The following is a 23,974-nucleotide window of genomic DNA, read 5'->3' as shown; positions in this document are numbered from 1 at the left end:
ACAAATATTGATACCTTTGTCATAGCCAGAATCTTTGTTCAAACTAACTAACTCTGAAAATTTCAAATGAAAATGTTTTCTTTTTTCTAGTTTTTTTTTTTTTTACAATTTAGTTTTAAAATCAAATCATGTTTGATTCAATTTATTTAGATTTTCATTTTTTACAAACTTAATCAAACATATCTTAAAATTGTTGAGCAATGATATTTAGGCAAAATCAAAATTGGCACTACACATATACACATTCAACATAAGTTGATTTGATTACAAGAGAGTGAAAAATTAATAAAATAATTTCATTCATATAATATATGAGTGAAAATCAAACAAATCCAACAATAAATTATCTTTTTTTTTTCTTCTTTCAGTTTATTTTTTACTCTTTTTTTTTTTGTTTGGGTATATTTGTTTGTATGGTTATTGTGGTTTAAATTGTATTGAAAGTTTAAGGTATCATTTAGATAATTTTTTTCGATTGTAAAAGTTACTTTTAAGTTAAAGTTGAAAATAAGAGTTTTACACATTTTTTTTCTTTCAAATAACCATATATATTTTTTAAAATTTCCTAAATAATCACATTTTTAAATAATTTATCAAAATAACCATATTTAAAAAAAATTAAAAATTTCGCCACACAGAGGATGCATCACTCTTTGTAGCGCATGCATTCATTTTTAGGAGGAGGTGCCACACTACATGGCGCATGCTCCCCTGTCAAGCCATGCAGTGTGGCACATGCACTTAACCTTTAAGTGCAGTATCCGTTCAATGCGGCTATTTAGTTGTTTTGGATTTTTTTATTTCTTTTTTTTTTAATTTTTTAAAAAATAAATAAAAATAAAAATATTTTATTATAACATTCATCGAAAAAAGAAATTACAAAACGTTTGAATATTTTTTTTACTGACGTCCTCCACCTAAACGCCAGCCGGCAAAATAAAAATGCCCCTGTGTTTGCCTTTGAGGTCTCTGATTCTGATCTTCATGACATGGTTCTTGCATGTTCTGATTCGCCTAAGGCAGAGATGCTTGATGCGATGGTCCTGGGACAATAGTCAGATCATACAATTCGTCGACCATTTCTCCCTAACTTGCGGTGCTTCCAAAGAGATTTGTGTCCATGTTGTCAAAGTTGGGTCGCCTTGGTTGGGTTACTTGTGGGTGGGGTGGTTGGTAGAACATGGATGATGAACCGTGTTGGAAGTGAAACAATTGGTCTTGTGGAGTTTGAAAGACATTTGATGCTTGGGTGCTTCAGTGGTGTGATGTTTGGTCGTACATTGGTTTACATCTATGGTAGGAAGGTGAGGTGTCATATTTGTCATCAGTGTTGTGGTAGGATGTGGTGGCAGCATATTGTAGATGGCGATAAGGGTGTTATTCTGGGGTTTGAGTTTGTGTGTGTGGCATGAAATGTTGGCGGGTTTGGATGGATGTGGTGGGGTACCATTGTTGTAATTGGGTGGTTTGACAATGTTGTTGGGTTTAGTACTGTTCTTGGGTTGATTATGGGTTTGGTTGTTGGGCGTATGATGAAGCACTTTGGCATTGATCGATCAAATATGTTAGGGGAGACAAACAAATTTGTAGAAACCGATATATACCAACTCATATATTCGCGAGTTGGTCTAACATCTCCCTGCCAGATTGGGTCATTTAGGACCAGTTCACGTCGGTGCCTCCATTGACGACATTCATTTCTTACAAAGTCTCTTAAATCAGGAATTCTCAATTGGTTATCCAGTCTTAATTGGTGCCATTGTCCCAAACATGTTGGGGGATCCGATATACCTTGTTGCATGCCGAATTGGAGCTTCACACAGTCACTATGTTGCATCTCCACAGTAGTGAACCTGGTGATTGCTGTTTTTTCAGTCCAAACAGCAACATCATATGGGTTAACCTCATGGTCGGGACCCAGGTATGGCCTTCAAACAAACTGTAGGAAAAAATTTTAATCACAAGTTATTATTAAACTATATTTAGAGGTGTCGAGTCGTAATGCCTCATCGGGTTCAACATGATTAGAAGATTTCAATAGACCACTATTGTGTTTCTGGGAGTTGTTTTGTAATTCATCTTGGAACGGACCACCTACGAATAAAATAGTGTAAATAAAATAATTATTGATGTTTATACTATTGATAAGTGCAAAAATATCGTTATTTTGTATATATAATTTGTGGCACTTATCGATACTTTTTGTTTATAGCGTGTGAATAATCTTCACTTTTTGTGTAAATATGTATACTTTGTGTATTATTGTTTAGTGTATTTGTGTACCGTTTGATAGTTTTCTATTCATTTTGTAGGTATTGATGCGTATTTGGAGCATGAGCAACAAAGTGTCGAAGACACCGCTTCAAATGCGCGATTTTGAGCAACTCATCAACGAATAAGGCTCAAAATCAAAGAATAATAAACCATCAATTTGGTTGATATTTAGTCATTGTTATATAGGGTATTGAATAAGCTTTCCAACGCTTCGAATCGGGCACAAATCGAAGTTACGGTTCTCAAGTTATGGTAATTATACTAAAGCTGAATTTTTTTTATAGCACAGACCGCACGACGCGCCCTCCCAGCGTGCGACGCGCACTCTGCGGGTTTCAAAGTGTATAAATAGGGGGAAAATATATATTTTTAGGTTATGCTTTTGGGGTATTTGTTCCCAACTCCATCAACCTTCATTTTTTTGGTCTAGATAGCTTAGAAAACAACATTGGAGCTTGCATACGGATGATCCGGAGTCGGATTTCTCATCAATCAGAGCTGACAACCCATGAGATGTTTAGTTCTTCTTCATTCTTCGTTGTGTATTTCTCTTTTGTTGGGTTTTGTTTGTAAGTTTTCTCTGAACCTATGTATATTTGTTACTCTATTGTATAAAGTTTGCTTTACAAATCTTTCTCGGTGTTTCCTTGATCTTTTTGCTTAAATGCTTTGGATTTGTGTTGTTGTAGAAATAGACATCACAAGTCTTGATTAGGGGGGCATCTGTTAGCTTTAGATTCTAGTGATAAGATTGAGGTTAACATCCACATAATATCGGAGTTTAATGCTTCTGTGTTGTTCGATCGGTTGAGACATCGTCGAAATAGCAATATAGTTGAACTCTCACCGGTGTTGCAGAAATGGACATTGATATGAGGGATATGTGGTGATTTTGATGAGTATTGTAGATTGAGTGCGGCGGAGTGATAAATCTAAGTTTGTGAGGAGTAGTTTATATTCAAATCAGATAAGTTATTCTTTATCTAGAATGAATTCTTTTTTATGTTCATCAGTTTAATTCCCGCATTTACCGTTTTAACCCATTTTAACCCAAACTCAAGAACGGGAGAAATTATCAAACGGCGATTCGATAACCACTAATCCTCGTGGAGAGGATATGATAAAACTAAATTAATACTTACTTTTTGTTGCCGCTTTACCGCTTCAACAACTATTAAGTAATAAATTGAATAATGTTGTTAACTTACTTTGTCGCGTAGGGGAACCTAAATGGCATGTCGTTGTGGGGAGCGAATGTCGGTATTCTCGACCAACCCCATGTTTGCAGCAAAAAGCACAGGAATAAAATGAACATGTATCGTTAACCTCATTTTTACACAAAGAACTATAAATATGGGCCAAAAACAGCTGAACCCTAACCATATGTGTTTATTTTATCGAAATCTCGTAACAATGGTAAGTACATGAAATTTGCATTATTACCAGTTGTTTTAGAAAAAAGACCAAATAATATCATAATATAACATTGAGCCTTAATTATTTTTTCTTCCTCGGCAGAATCTTCCGTTAATATTATTTTTGTGTAATGTTCATTAAGGATCTTGCGATTAATACCTTGACCCCTAGAATTGGTTTCAATTAGAGGAGCACCCAATACTTCCTCGCATATGGCGTTGTCTTGATTGAGTCGACCATATGTTATGTCTTTGACTATGCCATTTTCGATCTTTTGCACTTGTTAATATTATGCTATATACAAATGTAGTGATTGAAGAAGTTTGAGAGGTTCCCATAGTCCATCTCAACAAAAAATCAAGTTCTTTCCACTAATACTCTATGCCTTTCCACTAATACTTTATGCCTCAATTGTCTGGACAAGTATATATCCACCAATACTATAACAAAATGGCCATTGGGTGAGTCTTGTATAGGCTTGTTAGAGGCATCATTCATATAGATTGGGCTTCTAGTATTAGCTATAAAAAATAATATCTTAAGCATCTAGTATGTTGGTGTAGGTTCTAGAGGTCGATGATTTTTTGATTGAATTAATTTTTTTTACCATGCTTATTATAGAAAATATTTTTTCTTTATTGTATTTGTTTTCAAATTAATAAAGTGATTATAATAGTTAATTCATTTAATGGATCATGACATAATTGCGAGACACCATTATATATAAAAGATGTCATTCTAAAATTATCCTTAGTCTAATCTTATCGTCAATATGACAACAAAAATGCGCAGAAATTATTTTGTGAGTAGACTAATACAATATCTCACAAGTCACAAATATGAGATATGAAGTCTTCTTACATGTATAAATATTAGAAGTAATATTTATATTAGATTCATTCACCACGAGAATTCTACATAGGGTGTTATGTAAGTATCATAAGTTATTCTTATAGTGATAGTTGTGTATGCAATCCTTTGACCTAAAATTACTATACTCCCTACATAAAGAGTTGATCACTTTAGTTCCGTAAAATATTGTCTATAACAAGTCAATTATAAACTCATTTAATTGGGTGCTTAACGATTTATATGGAAGGACGTAAGTGACCTAAATAAGATTTTTCCATCCTACATATGCATGAGTAATATCTGTGACACCTTGAGTAAGTACAACTGTAAAGTGCATGATCATCTTGAAAGAAGTCAATATGGGGATATTAAGCTTATTTACTGTTACTAAGCATACTTGTATATCCAGAAATATAATATTGAACTATAAAAGAGAGATAGAGAGAGATATTAAATAAATTAATAAAATTCATTTTATGATTTGGTGGTGCATTCTTAGGATGCACCAACACTAATTAAAGAAGCACGATACACCATAAGCTACACAACGTGTTTAAATGGTTATATAAATAGAACACTTACACTAAAATGACAATCACTTATTCATAAATTCTAAAAACCCTAACCACACAAGGATTATGAGTTCTTGTTCTCTTTATGACTTCTGTTTGTTCACAACCAACATTCTATGTAGATGAATCTCTCGTTGTAGATTTTGTTATGTGGACTGAGTAGAGGAACAACCGTTCATGTTGTGCTCATTATCACTCTGTTTCGACTATTAAAGGTTCTGCTTACAAGAGGTAGTCAAATCGATCATTTACTCATGATTATTCGTAAAGATCCATTGCAAGAATTTAATTTTTGTATTTTATCTGTTGAGCCTATAGTGAATTACCTTTACAAATTCAAATAATAATTCATAAATTCTAATCCAAACTTTAGTCGAGGAATGTTGTTGCAAACTAGGGTTAAAGTCTCTATACCAAACAAACAATTTGAAAAACATAAGTTAAGGTTCCAAGATCTTGAAACTCTAACACACCTAAGATATATTCGTGAAGAAACTTAAAATTCAAGAATTCCTTACCCTGAAAAGTTAAGCCTCATTTACGAATATATTTCTTGGGAAAATATAGCTTGACTCCTAATGCTTCTAACTTAAACGAAGACGTTTGCTTATAACTTAATATTCTACTATAGAGAATGTATTTGAATGTCTCTAGTCTAACTTAATATCCATTTTCACAAATCTTAATATCAATTCGATCTCCTTTAACATATGGAAGTGGTAGTCAAACTAAGAGGAATATTACACACATTATTTAAATCACAATCATATATTTGTCTGATAGTTTGTTTATAAATGAAAGGAAGATGCTTATTTAAGGATGACCATTAATCAAGATGATCAATAGTGTTATGAATATTTATGTTAGTGGATGTCCATCCATCTCCTAGTTTTTCATCTTCCTATTCCATACTTAATATGTGTGATTTTCTATCTCCCTTGAGTCCTATAAATAGAGACCCATATTACAATGTAAAGCACACTTGAAAGAAGATGATATAATATTGTTTTTCTCTTCTCTACCTCTCTTTGATCTCTATCGTTTTAGTTAGTTTTATAACACGTTATCAGCACGAAACTCTATCGTGTGAGCGATTTTATGATCAATTTTCATAATCATGTTTCTTCTCTTTCGAGTAAGTTTTTAAGATTTTTCTTCATCTTATAGATTAAACTTTAGCATGCTATTCTATTTTTTTTTGTATAAAATTTTATTGAAAATTTTGTTTAATTAACACAATTATATATTTTAAAGTTGTCTATCATCGATAAGTTCTTGAAGCATCCCTGAAGGATTGCTTAAAGAATGATTGTTCCATTTTTATGAAAACAACAATTGTAACTTTCATGCATTCCTGAAGAATTGCATGAATAGCGTGCATCCCAGAAGGATTATAAATATTATTATTTTTATTAGTAAACGATTTGTGATTGAGTTCTTGAAGAACTACAAAATGTGATTGAGTTCCTGAAGAACTATAAAAAAATTGTGATTGTGATTGAGTTCCTGAAGAACTACACAAAAAACAACTCTCTTAAACTAATGTTAAGATATCTCAAAAGGATTGCTTAAAGAATTATTTTTCTTAATCGATGTGAATATTTGTGACATGACTTTGAAGCGATTTTTTGAGCTTCCTAGAAGAATTATACAAGTAATTGTTTCTTTTTATCACTACAAGGATCATTTGTGATATATAATTCCCGAAGAGTTAAAGTTTTAAAATAAGGATTTCTCACACCTTAAAATGTTGTATCTAGAATATTAGAAGAATTTTATCATGATATTAATGAATCGCAGAAGGATTGCATCTATACTAATAACATATCCCAGAAGGATTGCATATGTTATGTTAAAAATTTGAAAAATGATTGCATCACCTATATTATCGAATTCTAGATGGATTGGATCAATAATACTGAAGTATTCCAGAAGGATTTCACAAAAAATTTGTGTGTTTCGATGTAAAAAAATTGTAATATACTCATAAAATGTTTGTCATTCCAGAAGAATGACATGAGTGACTCTAACACATCCCAGAAGGATAAATATATTTTTGGATTATTGTAATTTTCTAGCATTTGTTTATGTTAAAAACTTATTAAATTTGTTAGAGTATAAATTATTTCATCTATATATATGATGATATAATTTTAGTGATATGATTTTGTATGATTTTGATAATTATATGATAATATGTTCATATGCATGCGTATGATTAAAGTGTTAAATCATGAGATATTATTAGGATGATCAATGTTTGCGGATACAATTTCTTTATTCACATTATTTCTAAATATTGATATTTTAACAAGAGAATTAAAACATTGCAATCTAATAAAGAATATATCAATAGTCTAAAGTTGCTACATATTTTAAAGTTGTTACAATAGTGCTTAGATTTCTCATTTAAATCTTAATTATACTATTCTTTTCTTTTTACAAGTATAGTGTATGGATGACATTTGTTAGTCTATCTTAAAGACACACGAAAGTAATCTCATATTTTGATAGAGTCGAGATTCGAATGAACTTTAATCCTTTATATTTTCTTTTTGTGTGTTCTCTTTATGTCTTGCCAAATATTTTTGTCATAGATAATTCACATGAATTTATATTGGAGGAATTGAATATCTTTGTACTACAAAAATGAATTTGGACATAAAATGTATAATAGAAAAGCTACCGGCTTTTCCCCCGGGCTTGTACAACACTTATATTAGTACAATTGAAGCACATGTCATTGTAAACCAGTAGTTCACAAATTACACTTAAATGTGTCGTTGGTAAAACCGGTTAGGTCATCTCGGATATAATATGATGCGAATAATTTGTATTGAAGAACCAGAAGTTTCTTCAATCCAGTCAATTTTTGTGTGTTTCTAAAGGAAAATAAAAATTTGAGAAATTGCGTTTTTATGACATTAATTATTGCATTGACTAAAATATCATGCATATGTCTCTACTCACAACCAGAAGTTTGTGAAATTTTTTTCTCAGCTAATTAGACTAAGATCTTGTTTTCTGGATTTTTTTATAGAAATTACTGTATAAGTATCCCATATATTATTAAAATTGATATTGAATATCATGTAATATATGTTCATAAAAAGAAAATGGACCCAAAGATCCATTCTTTAGACGTCTAAAGTTAATTATATGATTGATACTTATGAGATCATCAATTCTAAATTATATATTTGAAACACCCAAAGTATAATATGAAGATATTTATTCGCATTAAGTCAACAAGATACTATATTTTAGTCCTCCCTAATTTATTCTAATACTTCTCATCTTAGTGAACATTTGGATGTGTTGTGTATATTCCAATTGCTAATACATTAAGATGAGTCATGAAAGAATATTGAAAAAATATAATTAATATGACTCTCAATTTTGAGGATATAATTTGAGAAAATAATCAAATACTTGATTGCAGCCTAGTATGCTGATTATCACTTGATAAATTAATTTTCCCAATATTAGGGAGAGGGGATAAGCAGCTGAAATCATGAACAAGAAGTTCAAATGAATAGCTGAAATCATGAATAGGAAATGAACAAGAAGTTCAAATGAACAGCTGAAATCATGAACAAGAAGTTCGAATGAACAATTTAAAATAAATTGTTGTCTTGATCCTCGTACAAATCAATATGAACCAAAAGTTCAAAATATTATTCATTTGCAAAGTTTATGAAATAAATTATCAGCTGATAATACTCCACTCAAAGTGGATTCTCCTATTGGATAATATATTATTACAAATGAGTTGTTGTTGCGCCTGAAGCATGGTATGAAAGTCGGTTCCAATGTTAAAAGTCCTCTACTAAGAAAAGAAACTAAAGACGACCCAAGTGAGGATATGAAAATGCTAAGAGCACTTTGACCTAATTTAGTTTTCAGTTCCAGAAGAACAAATTAAGTACATGAAATATGAAATAAAGAGATCTCAATAAATTATGTCATGGATGAAATGGAATGGAACCGAAATTGAGATAACAAAATAAAGTCAATATTGACAATATCTTTGTATACAATATAGCGCTAAAAGTGATCAATGATAACGAGGATCATGAGTCAAAACCTATTAAAGATTGTAGACTAAGTGAGAATTGGCCAAAATAAATATATTCAATTGAAGAAGAATTAAACTCACTTTACAAGTGGCTCACTTTTGGACCTGTAGTCCGAACACCTCAAGGTGTGAAACTAATTGGATATAAATGAGTTTTTGTGAAAAAGAAAAATAAGAATGATATAAAGTTTGATTTATTGCTCAATGATTTTCACAAAGACCTAAGATTGATTTTGATAAAACATATTCACATGTAGTGGATTCAATCGATTTTTGATATTTAATTAGCCTTGTAGCACATGAAGAGCTTAATTTGAATCTGATGAATGTCATGACATATTATTTATATGGTTCACTTAACAGTGACATTTACATGAAACTTCTTGAAGGGTTCAATGTACCAGAGGCACATAATTTTGGATCTCGAGAAAAATACTCTATCAAATTGAAAAAGTTTCTCTATGGGTTGAAAAAATATGGATGCATGTGGTATAATTATCCCCAGTGAATATTTACTAAATGATGAATATGCAAATAACTAAATTTGTACTTGTATTTTCATAAAATGATGTGGAAAAGAATTTGCCATACTAGTTATCTGTGTGAATGACACACATATTCTTGGAACTCTTGAAGAGCTTCTAAAAGCTATAAATTCCTTAAATAAAGAGTTTGAGATGAAGGACCTAGAAAAGACAAAATATGTCTAGGTTTGCAAATTGAGCATGTGGACAAAAGAATATTTGTACATCAAGAAGGCTATATAGAAAAGTGTTGAAATGATTCTATATGGACAAATGTCACATGTTGCCTATTCCAATATGGTTGTTAGATCATTAGATGTGGAGAAAGATCTTTTTAGGCCTCAAGAAAAGGATGAAAATTGTTTAGTCCTGAAGTACCATATCTCAGTGCAATTGGAGTACTAATGTACCTTGCTAATTATACACGTCATAATATATCATTTGCGGTTAATCTATAAGTAAGATAGAATTATTCACCTACACAAAGAAATTGGAAAGCGGTCAAACATATACTTCGTTATCTTAGAGATGCAGGTTACTTGCCAGATTCTCACAATGGTAGATCAAAAAGAGGTTATTTGTTTACATGTGATGGTACAACCATTTCATGGAGATCTATAAAAAAACTCGTGGCAACAACTTCATCAAATCCTGCATAACTATTAGCACTACATGAAGTCACTTCCAAGAAGAAATTTTAAGCAACTACTACAAATAATATCGTCTCACATGTAAATGTCTGCATGAGGGGGAGAAATACATATGTTTTGCACTCTTTTTTCCTTCACCATGGTTTTTTCCCATTGGGTTTTCCTGGTAAGATTTTTAACGAGGCAATTCACATTCAAATGATATTGTACTCTTTTTCCTTCACTAGAATTTTTCCCACTGGGTTTTTTCTAGTATGGTTTTAACGAGGCATATCTTCAATGGACATCCAAGGGGGAGTGTTATGAATATTTATGTTAGTGGATGTCCATCCATCTCCTAGTTTTTCATCTTCCTATTCCATACTTAATATGTGTGATTTTCTATCTCCCTTGAGTCCTATAAATAGAGACCCATATTACAATGTAAAGCACACTTGAAAGAAGATGATATAATATTGTTTTTCTCTTCTCTACCTCTCTTTGATCTCTATCGTTTTAGTTAGTTTTATAACAAATAGTTAGTAAAAAATAATTAATTTTAGCTTGAAGGAGGAATTCAATTAGAGTTTTTTCTTATCGCAAATTCTTTTTGTGCATTAAATTACAACTCTTTTGATTTTGCACGCGATAAATATCTTTTAATAATTAAATTTGCATTAAAAAAATTTATATATTAATATTTACAAATATTATAAACTCGTAAAATATAACAATATAAAATAATTTTACTTTCTTTGATTTTAAATCTGAAAAATTTAAGTCAACAAAATAAATTTTTTTATAGACCGAAATTTCTTTTATAATATGACGAAAGAAAATATATAAGATAGGGGGTATGCACAATACATACCCAACAAAGGAAATTATTATTTTGATTTAAAAATTAAAGAATTAATAAATATACACTTGAATATATTATTTTCTAAAATAATAATTTGATGATAATAATAATAATAATAAGATAAAGAATATAGTAAAGTTTACATTTCTTAATAACAATACAATTTCCATTTTTACTTATTCACTTTTTTTTTTATTTTAATAATAATTATAATTATAATTATTATTATTGTTTTGTGTAGAAGAACTACAACCAGGCACTTTCTTCTTCTTCTTCTCGGTTCAGATTTTTTCTGAAGGAGGTGCTTCTCTCTTTCTCTCCAAAATTCTCGATCCATTCCTCAACCCGACCCGAATCCAGATCCAATTCACCATGTACGGATTCGAAGCTCTCACCTTCAACATCCACGGCGGTTACCTTGAGGCAATCGTCCGCGGTCACCGTTCCGGTTTACTCACCACCTCCGATTACAACAATCTCTGCCAATGCGAAACGCTTGATGATATCAAGATGCATCTCTCCGCTACCGAGTACGGTCCTTATCTCCAAAACGGTGCGTTTTTTTTGGTTTTTCCCCGATCATGGATCGAAATTTGTGATTTATCGATCAATTGATCAGAAATATTTCGATTGCGATAATTGATTCAATTGTTTGTTGATTTGAAATGCTGATGCCTGAAGAATTATCATGAAAATTTATATTATATATGCTTGTTTTGATTTGTTTAATTGGGATTTGGATACTGTTATTTTAGATATTTGATCTGCTATGAATGAAAGACGGATGTAGTTTATGATTGTATCATCTTATTGTTGTGAACTTCAATAAGATCTTGTTTATTTTTTTACGTATTATATTTGTTGAGAAGTTATCTAATTATCTCTGAAGCACCGACATCTCTGAATAGGCGTGTTAGTGTTGGTGTCAGAAACCATCACCAACACTTGTAATTATGTTTAATTTTTTTATTTTCCAAATTATTACTGTGTTAATGTTGGTGTTGTGTTTCCTGTGTCCGTGCTTTATAGACTGTTATTGCTGTAGGTTTAGTTCAATTGTATGTGTATGTTTGGTTATGCGGTGACAAAAATTGATTTTGAATGAATTGATTCTGAATAATTGATTTTGATTAAAAGTGAGTTGAATGTAAAGTGATTTATGTTTAGATATATTTATTTAAAAGGTGTATGTTTATCTCTGAAGCACCAGACCTCTGAAAAGGTGTCTGTATAAGCAATTGACACCGATATTTGTACTTAAGTTTAATTTATTATTTTTTTCTCAAATTATTACCGGTTGACGTTTCGGTGTCGTGTCGTGTTTCCGATGTCATTTTCGGTGTCCGGGCTTTGTAAACGGTTATTGCTGCAGGTTTAGTTCAGTTGTCTTTGTTGAGTGCAGATTTTCATAAATGATTGATTTAATTTTCAGTTTAATATTAGGATTCTTAGTATTGATACAAGGGTATATATTTTAGATATTTGATCTGCTATGGATGAAAGATGGACGTAGTTTATGATTTTAACATCTTATTGTTGTGAACTTCAATAAGATCTTGTTTATTTTTTGAATATATTTGTTGAGCAGTTAGCTGTTTATCTCTGAAGCACCAACACCTCTGAAAATGTGTGCTTGTGTCAGAGTCGGTGTCAAAAACAAACACTGATATTTGTGTTTACGTTTAATTTATTTAATTTTTCAAATTATTACTGGTCGATGCGTCATTGTTGGTGTCGTGTTTCCAGTGTTCGTGATTTATAGATTGTTATTGGTGCAGGTTTAGTTCAATTGTCTCTGTTAAATGAAGATTTTCGTAAATGATTGATTCAATTTTCAGTTTATTATTAGGTGTCCATGCTTTATAGACTGTTATTGGTGAAGGTTTAGTTCGTTCATTTGTCTTGTTGAATGAAGATTTTCGTAAATGATTCATTCAATTTTCAGATTATAATTAGGATTATTAGTACTGATACATGAGGGGATATTTGGTGATAATATGTAGTTTAAATTATTGATTTATGCTGATGGATGATGAGTTACTTGTTGCAGAACCTTCTCCGTTGCATACCACAACAATTGTGGAGAAATGTACTCTTAAGCTGGTTGATGATTACAAGCACATGCTATGCCAAGCTACTGAACCATTGTCAACCTTTTTAGAATATATCACGTATGTGAATTTTGTATTTTCTTTTTGCTCTGTTAGTGTATTTACATGAATATATCCCAAGTCTATTAACATAACACCAGCACTTCAGATTGAAAGCGTGTCTGGTGTCTGACACACTATCAATCGTATTGTGGTTTCCACTTTTCGGTGCACGTGTCTGTAAGTAAAGCTGAAATCAGTATATTTCCCTTTTTACTATGCAGATATGGTCACATGATAGACAATGTTGTTTTGATTGTTACTGGCACCTTGCATGAGAGAGATGTCCAAGAACTTCTAGAAAAATGCCATCCACTGGGCATGTTTGACAGGTACCCTGATTTCTATGCATTTTTCAGTATATGATGTCGGCACATAGAATATTGATTTTACTTCTTTTTTTTCTTTTTCCGGTGGCATTCTCCTCAGTATTGCTACTCTGGCAGTTGCTCAGAATATGCGAGAGCTTTACAGGCTGGTTCTTGTTGACACTCCTCTGGCTCCATACTTCTCTGAGTGCATTACATCAGAGGTAAATCACTTATCCAGAAAGTGTTGATTATTATAGAATTATAGTTCTATATCTACCCCAAATTTTTATACTATACAATAGATTGTGATAAAAGTATACTGTAAAATTATTGAAAAATGAAAGGCAACTAGCTTGGTTCCCATCTGGAGGACAACACTTTGATACTATTTGCATCATTGATTTTGTTACTTTATAGTTTTATTGTCGTAGCTTCACATGTTTATATGCAACTGGTTTATTTCATTGATGTATGCGTTCATGGTTCTGGTTTATTTCTAGGACTTGGATGACATGAACATTGAAATAATGAGGAACACTCTTTACAAGGCATACCTTGAAGATTTTTACAGATTCTGTCAGGTGAAGGGTCTGAGTCATTTTTTTTGTCAGCTATTTATTTGCACTCCCTTGTGATTTCGCCCTGACTTTCTTCAACTTCAATGTTATTCTCAAACAGAAACTAGGTGGTGCTACTGCTGAGATAATGTCTGACCTTCTAGCTTTTGAGGCTGATAGAAGGGCTGTGAATATTACCATCAATAGGTAGATCACTTACAAGGTTTTTAATAGTTTTTTTGTTTATCTAGATACCTGCATAACTAGCATCCCTTGGTTTCTGCTTTGTGCAGCATTGGTACTGAGCTTACCAGAGATGACCGTAGGAAACTGTACTCTAACTTTGGTTTGTTGTAAGTTCTTATCCTTCAGTTATTTAAAAAAAAAATTCAATATACTGCTTTGTAATACTTCTTTTACTAACGACTGAATTGTTTAAAACAGCTACCCATATGGTCATGAGGAACTTGCCGTCTGTGAGGACATTGATCAGGTATATTTGCATCTCAGTTATATGATATGTTAGGTTGGTATATTGGTGGATATATGGTGTTTTCCATCTTTCTATATGTATGTTTCTTAGGCTCTTCTAGATTGTGTTTGGCAGGGTGGTAGATTTGTATTTATTATTAGTTGCCAAGTCAGTGTAATATGCTGCAATTATATTATATGTCTTATCTTTGATTTAAGTATTGTTATATGACTTTAACCTCTATTATCAGGAGATTGTCCTACTTGCAGATGATTCTTGTTTTAGGCATCTCTTTCAAACTTTCAGCTAATTTTTTGAGGACTTTTATCTTCTATTTTCGAGGCTTATATGTTTCGATTGCTTGTTATTTCATTTGTAATCTTTAGTTGCTTTTGACTACCGATTTTTGAAGGGTCTTGTGTAGTTGAATTGTTTATTATCCTTTTGTGCTGGTATCTGCCGTGAAATATTTGAAAATCACTTTAGCTATTTATAGCGTCCACTTATTTCTAGTTGATTTCTTTAGTTGTGCTATTTGGAACCTAATTCTCTTACATGCTGCCCATGTAGGTTCGTGCTGTTATGGAAAAATACCCTCCTTACCAATCTATTTTTGCCAAGCTGTCATATGGAGAGAGCCAGATGCTTGACAAGGCATTCTACGAGGAAGAGGTCAAGAGGCATTGCTTAGCATTTGAGCAACAGGTCTATTCTTTATCTGTTCAGAATATCATAATTTTTGGTTCACATAGCATATAATTTTAAATTTGAATGGTTGCTGGATCTTTTTCTACCAAGTGATATGAAACGGAAGAATCATAATGCTAGAAGGAAATTGATTGGCTCAAAATATAAATATTTGCGTTATTCTTCACTGAGCCGTCCTAATTTGTCTGTATTGCAGTTTCACTATGCTGTGTTCTTTGCATATATGAGGTTAAGGGAGCAGGAGATCAGGAATCTTATGTGGATTTCAGAATGTGTGGCTCAGAATCAAAAGTCCAGAGTTCATGACAGTGTTGTCTTCATATTTTAGTCTGAATATTCTTTGTGATAGCTTGTATGTTGGTTTGGACAAATTGTTATGTAAACTTTCTGCATTCCGCGTCTGAGTTGCCAATCGATAGAGACTAGACAATCACTATTTAGAAGATTGTGATACCAATAAGTAAATTCTTACGCTGAAGAAATCTTCTGTAATATAGAAGGGAGATCTTTTGTCAAATTTAATTAAAATATGTTCAGTTTTAAAAACACTACATTGAATTTGTATGTTGTGAATTGTGATATTTATAATAAATTTTCTTATGGAATAAACTTGATAGCTTGGTCCATGCATTGCTTTCTTAATTACCTCTGTTATTTAGATCATTAGGGCCAAGGAGTATGAAGATTGAAGATTGCCACATTTTGTCTTACACTTTGTTTGAATATGTAAAATTTGTTGTTTCTTTTGTTGAACTTACTAGTTTTTCATAGTATTTCAGACAAACAAGTAATAAAATACAAACCAAATACATTGTTATTAAAGGCATTTATAATGAAAGGAAACAACAACATATGATAACAAAATACAAAAGAAAGAGAAGCCTTTTTAAGATCCTTTAACTTAAAAGAACCTTTTAAGCCACCAAAGTACCTGTGAGGCGTAAGTGATTCCCAATGCCACTCCAGCAACAAGACCGCCTGCATACCCAATCAGGCTTACTTTCCACCCAATTTCAAACAAAGATTCTGAGTCATCGTCATCATCAGAGGTTGAAGGACCTGGATGCTCTATACACTTGTTTGACAATTGATCTCCACACAAACCTTGGTTACCCTCAAATGAGTTTCCTTGGAATGTAGAAAACTGTTCATTTTGTGGGATAGGTCCTGTGAGATTGTTGTAGGAAACATTAAAGAACTCCAGAAATGTGAGTTGTGTTAACTGTTGAGGAATCTTCCCTGAAAGTCTGTTGAAAGAAAGGTCTAATGCTTCAAGTTTTGAAAGCTTCCCTAAGGAAGATGGAATGCTTCCAACAAAGTTTTTATTTGACAAGTTAAGCAAAACAAGACCTTTCAAGTCGCCTATCATTTTTGGTATCTCTCCACTGATTTTGTTGCTTGAAATATCAATCGCTATCAAGCTATAAAACTCTTGAAGCTTATGATAAATCATGACCATCCCTTTATTTGACATTGTGAATGAATATGACAGATTTACTACCCCAGAATATTCCCCTGGGTTGTAGGACGAAAGGAATAATGACGTTTTCTCGTATTGTAATTGACTTGTGTTGGATGTTTTCATTGTTTTCCAACTTTGGATCATTTTTGATGGAAAACATCCAGAGAACTCATTGTGAGAAAGGTCAATGATGTGAAGCTTGGGAAACGTGCATGTCAAGTTGTCAGGGCACCTAATGTCTCCATGAAATTCATTGTCACTTAAAGACAATACCTTCAACTCAGGTAAATCTCCCATCCAGAATGGAAATGAATCGTTGATATTGTTATGGCTAATATCAAAGTACTCTAGCAATCCACAATTGACCAATGCTCTTGGCAACTGACCTTGAAGATTGTTGTTGCTGAAATCAATCATCATAAAGGTATTTTCCATCTGATATGTCTGAGGAATGAGACCAGACAAATTGTTCCCTTGTAACGCCAGAATTTGTAGATGTCGGCTAAAGTTACCTACACATGAAGGAACATTCCCGCTTAAACTGTTGAACGCTAATTCAAAATGGACGAGCGATTTGAGATTGCATATGGATGGGGATATTTCTCCTGTCAACGAATTGTGGGAAACATCTAAGTTTTGTAGACTTGATTTTCTCCACAGCCAACTAGGTAGCGACGTTATATTATTGTTGTACAAACCAAGAGATTCCAAATCACTAGAATATCTTATAAATGTTGGAACCTCAATTAAATTGCATGAATCTAATAGTAAGACTTGAATTCCAGAATCGGTCATATGGGATAAACTTTCACCGCTGTACAATGACAGTTTATTGGATGATAAATCAAGATAATTTAGATTTTTCAGCTGTAGAAATGTGTCAAGCTCTAGCTTTCCAACCAAAAAATTGTTGGGAAGGCTCAAGATAGCTAAATTTGTTAGGTTCATCATCCAAGATGGAAGTTCACCCTTTATATTGCTATTATCTGCACCTAACATTTCTAGTTGGGTTAGATTTGCAAAAGATAATGGGATGTCACTTCCAATATTGAGTGAGGATATCTCCAGGACAATCATTGAGGAGAGCTTACCAATCCATGAGATGCTCTTGAAAGTAAATTCATTATAACCAACAAACATGATGCTTAGTTTGGTAAGATTTGCCAGGGATGCAGAAGGGTCGCCACAAAGTTTGTTACCTTGAAGGCTTACCAACATGAGTTGTGTGAGATTGCCAAAGGAAGAAGGAATATACCCCGAAAAATGGCAACCTTCTATTGTTAAGATATTTAAAGAACTAAGCTTTCCAATGGATACAGGCAGTGTACCATAGAAACCTGTCTCATCTAGTGCTAACTTGGTGAGTGTACTAGACTGAAACTCTGGCAACTTACCAATGAGATTTGAATTAGATCTCAAATCTAGAAATTTCAAGTTTGGAAGATGAAATACTCCAACTGGAAATTCACCATACAATTCAGAATTGTAAAGACGCAGTTCTTGCAACGAAGTTAGATTTGTGATTGTGTTTGATAAAGGGGATGAAATAGTCACACAACTAAGTCAAAGTATCTCAAGTTTTGTTGAGTTTTGAATTATGTTTCTGAGATTGGATTGTTTGAGTTGTGTTGAGAATCGGTTACAAATCAATTAGTATTGATTTGTATTCAATTAGTCATAAGTGTAAATTATATCATTACCTATTGTGTATACATATTTTGCATATAAATATACAGTATGTGTGATCATATTCGACACACAGAAATACAATCACAACATGGTATCTAGAGCTGGTTGACCCACTGTCTTCCAGAGAATTTTTTTTTCGTTTCCGCAAAACATCCGGCCATTCACGGCACTACACGAGCGCACCACCGCTCCTGACGACTTTTCCGGCGAAGTAACCATACTGTCGGCATCGTCTCCTTCCAATCGGCAGGTATCACAAATCGCCGCCGCGGTCCGCCTTACAACGCGCCCTCACACGCCTCTGTCGTCGCCGTTTTCGCCGCCGACATCGCCTTCCTGTGCTTTTTCCAGATTTGCTCTCGGTTTTTGCATCCAAGCAACCAAAAATCATGGGAGATACCGATTCCGCCACTTTTACGAAGGTTCCACTTATCCCGTGTGAGAAACTCACCGGAACAGCCAATTATAATATATGGGCTGGTGCTGTCAAAATGTGGTTTCATGGTCAAGGACATGAAGATCACTTAACTACAAAAGCAGAAAATATTACCGCCGCCAAACGCGATAAGTGGAAACAAACAGATGCTTCTCTATGCACTGTGTTATGGTTTTCCATAGCAACTAATCTTCAAGCACAATACCAAGCCTTTACCACTTGCTATGAGGTTTGGGAAAAGGCTAAGAAAGTGTTCTCCAATGATGTCCATAATCTTTACAGCGTCATCACCAAACTCAACTCTTTGAAATTGGAGAATATGGATATGCAAGCCTATCTGAGTAAGCTTGACGCGTTAAAGGCAAATTTCACAACCCTAATGCCCTTTACCAAAGATCCAACAACTTATGCTGAACAACAAAGTAAGTATTTCATGATCGTGGCACTTGCCGGACTACCATCAGAGCTTGATTCTGTCCGGAACCAGATTTTATCAGGATCCAATGTTCCAAACTATGAAGCAGTTAGTGAACAACTATTGCGTTTGGCTACACCTCACGCCTTTGGACCGGTCTCCACTCCTTCTCCCACTGAATCATCTGCTCTTGCTTCCAACTATCATGGTCGTGGTGGACGAACCGGCGGAAGGGGTGGACAACGTCATGGTATTCGTTGTAACTATTGCAATCGTTACGGTCACATTGAAGCTGATTGTCGTACAAAGGCAAGAGAACAACAACGACAACCACGGGTCGCTGCCGTTGCTCAACCGGACAACACTAAAGACATTACAATTTCCGCCGCTGATTACAATGATTTTCTCCAATTCAAAGCAGCCCATCAACCATCATCATCTGTTGCTGTTGCTCAGTCGGGTAATCCTGTAGCCTTTGTATCTACATCTTCTCTTGGTCCTTGGGTCCTTGACTCTGGTGCCTCTGATCATATGACTGGTAATAAATCACTTTTATCTCACTTGTCTTATTCTGATTCTTTGCCTTCTGTCACTGTGGCTGATGGTTCTAAAATCAAAGTTCAAGGCCTCGGTCAGGCACACCCACTTCCAAACCTGTCTTTAGAGTCTGTTCTTTACATTCCTGGTTGTCCTTTTAACCTGATATCTGTTCATAAGCTTACTCATACTCTTGATTGTTCAGTCATTTTTAATAATAATTCTGTTTATGTTCAGGATCGACGTACAGGACGGACGATTGGAGCAGGGAGTGAATCTGGAGGATTATATCATCTATCTCTACCGGTGGCATGTTCAATTTCTTCTCAAGACCTTACACATCAACGTTTGGGTCACCCTAGTCTTAATAAAATGCGTCTTTTAATTCCTGGTTTTTCTAAGCTTTCATCTTTTGAGTGTCAGTCGTGTCAATTAGGCAAACATACTCGTAGTACTTACTGTCAACGAGTAAATAAAAGTGTTGCATCACCATTTGCTTTAGTTCATTCTGATATTTGGGGTCCTAGTCGTGTGAAGTCTACCTTAGGATATTACTATTTTGTAACTTTCATCGATGATTTCTCACGATGTACTTGGTTATTTCTAATGAAAAATCGTTCAGATGTTTTCCAAATATTCCAAGAATTTTATGCTGAAATTAAAAATCAATTTAACACTTCCATTAAAATTTTACGTACTGATAATGCTCGTGAATATATGTCATCCCAGTTTCAATCTTTTTTAACATCACAGGGAATTATTCACCAATCATCATGTGCTCATACACCACAACAAAACGGTGTTGCCGAACGGAAGAATCGTCATTTAGTTGAAACCGCTCGGACTCTTTTACTTCACCATAATGTACCTTCTCGTTTTTGGGGTGATGCCATCCTCACAGCTTGTTATCTTATCAACCGAATGCCTTCATCGGTCCTTCAAGATCAAATTCCATACTCTATCTTGAATCCACAACATGACCTCTATCACATTCCGCTTCGCGTCTTTGGTTGCACATGCTTTGTTCATGATCTTAGTCCAGGTAAAGACAAACTCTCTGCCAAATCTCTAAAATGTATTTTTCTAGGCTACTCTCGTATACAAAAAGGATATCGTTGTTTCTGTCCTCAACTTCAACGGTACATTGTTTCCTCTGATGTTACATTCTTTGAAGGTTCCCCATTTTTCTCTGCCTCTGTGTCACCCGATGAGACTTGTAACTTAGATGCTCAAGATGTCCCTTCTGTCATTCCCACACCCATTAAACCTCCATTGCAGGTCTACCAGCGTCGGACACCCCGTCCATCGGAAGTTAGAGATGATATTAATCCACCAACACCATCTCCTACTCCAACTGTTCCTCCAGCTACGTCACCTGAACTTGACCTCCCTATAGCATTACGAAAAGGTATTCGATCTCATACTCCAAATCCTAAATATGTTTGTGTTTTAAATTATGACCGTCTTTCTACTTCCTATGTGTCTTTTGTGTCTGCTTTGGATTCTGTGTCTATTCCTAAGTCTACAGGTGAAGCTATGACTGATCCCAATTGGCGTCAGGCGATGATGGAAGAAATGGCTGCATTGCATTCAAATAACACTTGGGATATTGTTACTTTACCTTCCGAAAAAACTACAGTAGGATGTCGATGGGTTTATACAGTGAAGGTTGGACCAGATGGTAAAATCGATCGTTTTAAAGCTCGTTTGGTAGCCAAAGGATATACACAGATATTTGGTCTTGATTATGGTGACACTTTTTCTCCAGTGGCCAAGATTAGTTCAGTCCGTCTCTTCCTTGCAATGGCTGCTATTAATCATTGGCCGCTTCATCAATTAGACATTAAAAATGCCTTTTTACATGGAGAATTGGAGGAGGAAGTATATATGGACCAACCTCCAGGTTTTACCATTCCCGGCAATTCTAGACTTGTCTGTAGGCTTCGTCGGTCTCTTTATGGGCTGAAACAGTCTCCACGTGCTTGGTTTGGTCGCTTCAGCTCTGCCTTGATACAATTTGGTATGACTAGATGTGAATCAGATCACTCGGTTTTCTTTCTTCTTTCCTCTACCGGTCAACGCATCTTTCTTGTGGTCTATGTTGATGACATTGTTATCACTGGAGATGATACAGAGGGTATCCAACGTCTCAAAACGCATCTTTTCAACAACTTTCAGACAAAAGATTTGGGTCCACTCAGATACTTCTTGGGTATTGAAGTTGCTTATTCCTCGTCAGGCATTGCAATTAACCAACGTAAGTATGCATTAGACATCCTCAATGAAACTGGTATGCTTGATTGTCGTCCAATTGATACTCCTATGGATCCCAACGTCAAGCTACTTCCGGGTCAGGGGGAGCTGTTGAAAGACCCGGGAAGATATCGACGTCTAGTGGGTAGACTCAATTATCTTACCGTCACCAGACCAGATATTACTTTTGCAGTGAGCATTGTGAGTCAATTTCTGAATGCTCCTTGTGATACTCATTGGAATGCAATTATTCGGATTCTCAGATATATAAAGAATGCACCAGGAAGAGGCCTATTATATGAAGATAAGGGTGATGCTAAAATCACGTGTTATTCCGACGCAGATTGGGCAGGATCACCGTCGGATAGGAGATCTACTTCTGGATATTGTGTTCTTATTGGAGGAAATATGATCTCATGGAGGAGCAAGAAACAAAACACAGTTGCACTATCTAGTGCTGAAGCTGAATATCGTGCTATGGCAGCAGCATCAAAGGAACTTGCGTGGCTCAAGAATTTACTCTCTGAACTTAAGTTGGGAGACCTTCAGGACACAAGACTCATATGCGACAATCAAGCGACACTTCACATTGCATCCAATCCGGTATTCCATGAACGGACCAAACACATAGAAATAGATTGTCACTATGTAAGGGAAAAAGTACTATCAGGAGAAATAACCACAGAGTTCGTCAAATCTGAAGATCAATTGGCTGATATGTTTACCAAGTCTCTTAAGGGTTCTCGAGTGAATTATATTTGTAACAAGCTCGGATCATACGATATATACGATCCGGCTTGAGGGGGAGTGTTGAGAATCGGTTACAAATCAATTAGTATTGATTTGTATTCAATTAGTCATAAGTGTAAATTATATCATTACCTATTGTGTATACATATTTTGCATATAAATATACAGTATGTGTGATCATATTCGACACACAGAAATACAATCACAACAAGTTGCAACAGATTGACTATGCTTAACCAAGGATTTGGTGCACTGTGGTAGCTTAGATCAAGATACAACAATTTGGACAACTGTGAAACTTGTGTTGGAACTTCTCCAGAAAATATGGCATGAGAAAGGTTCAAATATCTTAATTGTGAAAGCTCGCCTATCTTAGGTGAGATTTGAGAGTAATTGAAGTCATTGTCAGAAAGATCAAGGTGTCGAAGGTGTACAAGACGAAAGAGAGTGCTATTTGCATCCATTGTACCATAGAGTTGGCTGCTACTAAGATCAATGTGAATCACATGATTTGTGTGTTCATCACATTGAATGCCACCCCAAGAGCAACAATCGGTGCTTGCATTCCAAGATGCTGTTTTAGGATAACTGAGAGGATTATCCGAAGCAGACTTATTGATGATAAAGCCTCCCTTAAATTGCAACAAGGCACGACTTTCATCTTCATGACACTTTGGATGAGTTAAAGAAAACGATGTAGTAAATGTGAAAGAAAAGAGTGAATAATGGAAAAGAATTTGTACTAACAAAACAAGAGACAATGCAAAAACCATTGTATACTGAAAAGTTTAGATGAAATGGTAGACACATATTAGGTGGCTCTTATAGTAAAGGAATGGACTGCAATATAATAAGTGAAAATATTTTCTAATGAACTTGATTATCACAACTCCATATCTTATGTTAAGCTAATGGTGAGGCTTGTTTGAATTCAAAGAAAGGTATTTGAATATTGGCTCTTATAGTAGATTCTGCAATTTGATTACATCATTCTTGTATTAATTTCAAACACATGCATTTCATACAT

At 34.2% G+C, this 23,974-nt stretch overlaps 1 protein-coding gene and 1 pseudogene across 1 annotated transcript; one reads left to right on the top strand and one right to left on the bottom strand.

Moving 5' to 3' along the window:
• The first annotated feature begins 11,450 nt into the window (after positions 1–11,450).
• LOC131608798 (V-type proton ATPase subunit d2) lies at positions 11,451–16,031 on the top strand. Its single transcript, XM_058880349.1, has 10 exons — positions 11,451–11,760; positions 13,258–13,378; positions 13,582–13,689; positions 13,787–13,889; positions 14,169–14,249; positions 14,347–14,432; positions 14,519–14,578; positions 14,670–14,718; positions 15,268–15,402; positions 15,602–16,031. Exons 1-10 carry the CDS (start codon positions 11,580–11,582, stop codon positions 15,731–15,733), a joined length of 1,056 nt encoding a protein of 351 aa, XP_058736332.1. The 5' UTR covers positions 11,451–11,579; the 3' UTR covers positions 15,734–16,031.
• A 202-nt stretch (positions 16,032–16,233) lies between these two features.
• Positions 16,234–23,864, bottom strand: LOC131608799 (receptor-like protein 7; annotated as a pseudogene).
• Between the last annotated feature and the right edge of the window lie 110 nt (positions 23,865–23,974).

The sequence above is a fragment of the Vicia villosa genome, linkage group LG6 (assembly GCF_029867415.1).
Source record: "Vicia villosa cultivar HV-30 ecotype Madison, WI linkage group LG6, Vvil1.0, whole genome shotgun sequence".
Classification (NCBI taxonomy): Eukaryota; Viridiplantae; Streptophyta; class Magnoliopsida; order Fabales; family Fabaceae; genus Vicia; species Vicia villosa.
Note: the sequence above shows the minus strand (reverse complement) of the source record. Positions and strands in the feature narration are given on the sequence as shown.

What these genes read in the sequence shown, in the direction of transcription:
- LOC131608798 (XM_058880349.1), top strand. Translation starts at nt 11,580, where the DNA reads ATGTACGGATTCGAAGCTCTCACCTTCAACATCCACGGCGGTTACCTT. An exon ending in ATTTTTACAGATTCTGTCAG is followed by an intron (nt 14,250 to 14,346) that starts GTGAAGGGTCTG and finishes ATTCTCAAACAG; the next exon opens with AAACTAGGTGGTGCTACTGC. An exon ending in GTGAATATTACCATCAATAG is followed by an intron (nt 14,433 to 14,518) that starts GTAGATCACTTA and finishes TGCTTTGTGCAG; the next exon opens with CATTGGTACTGAGCTTACCA.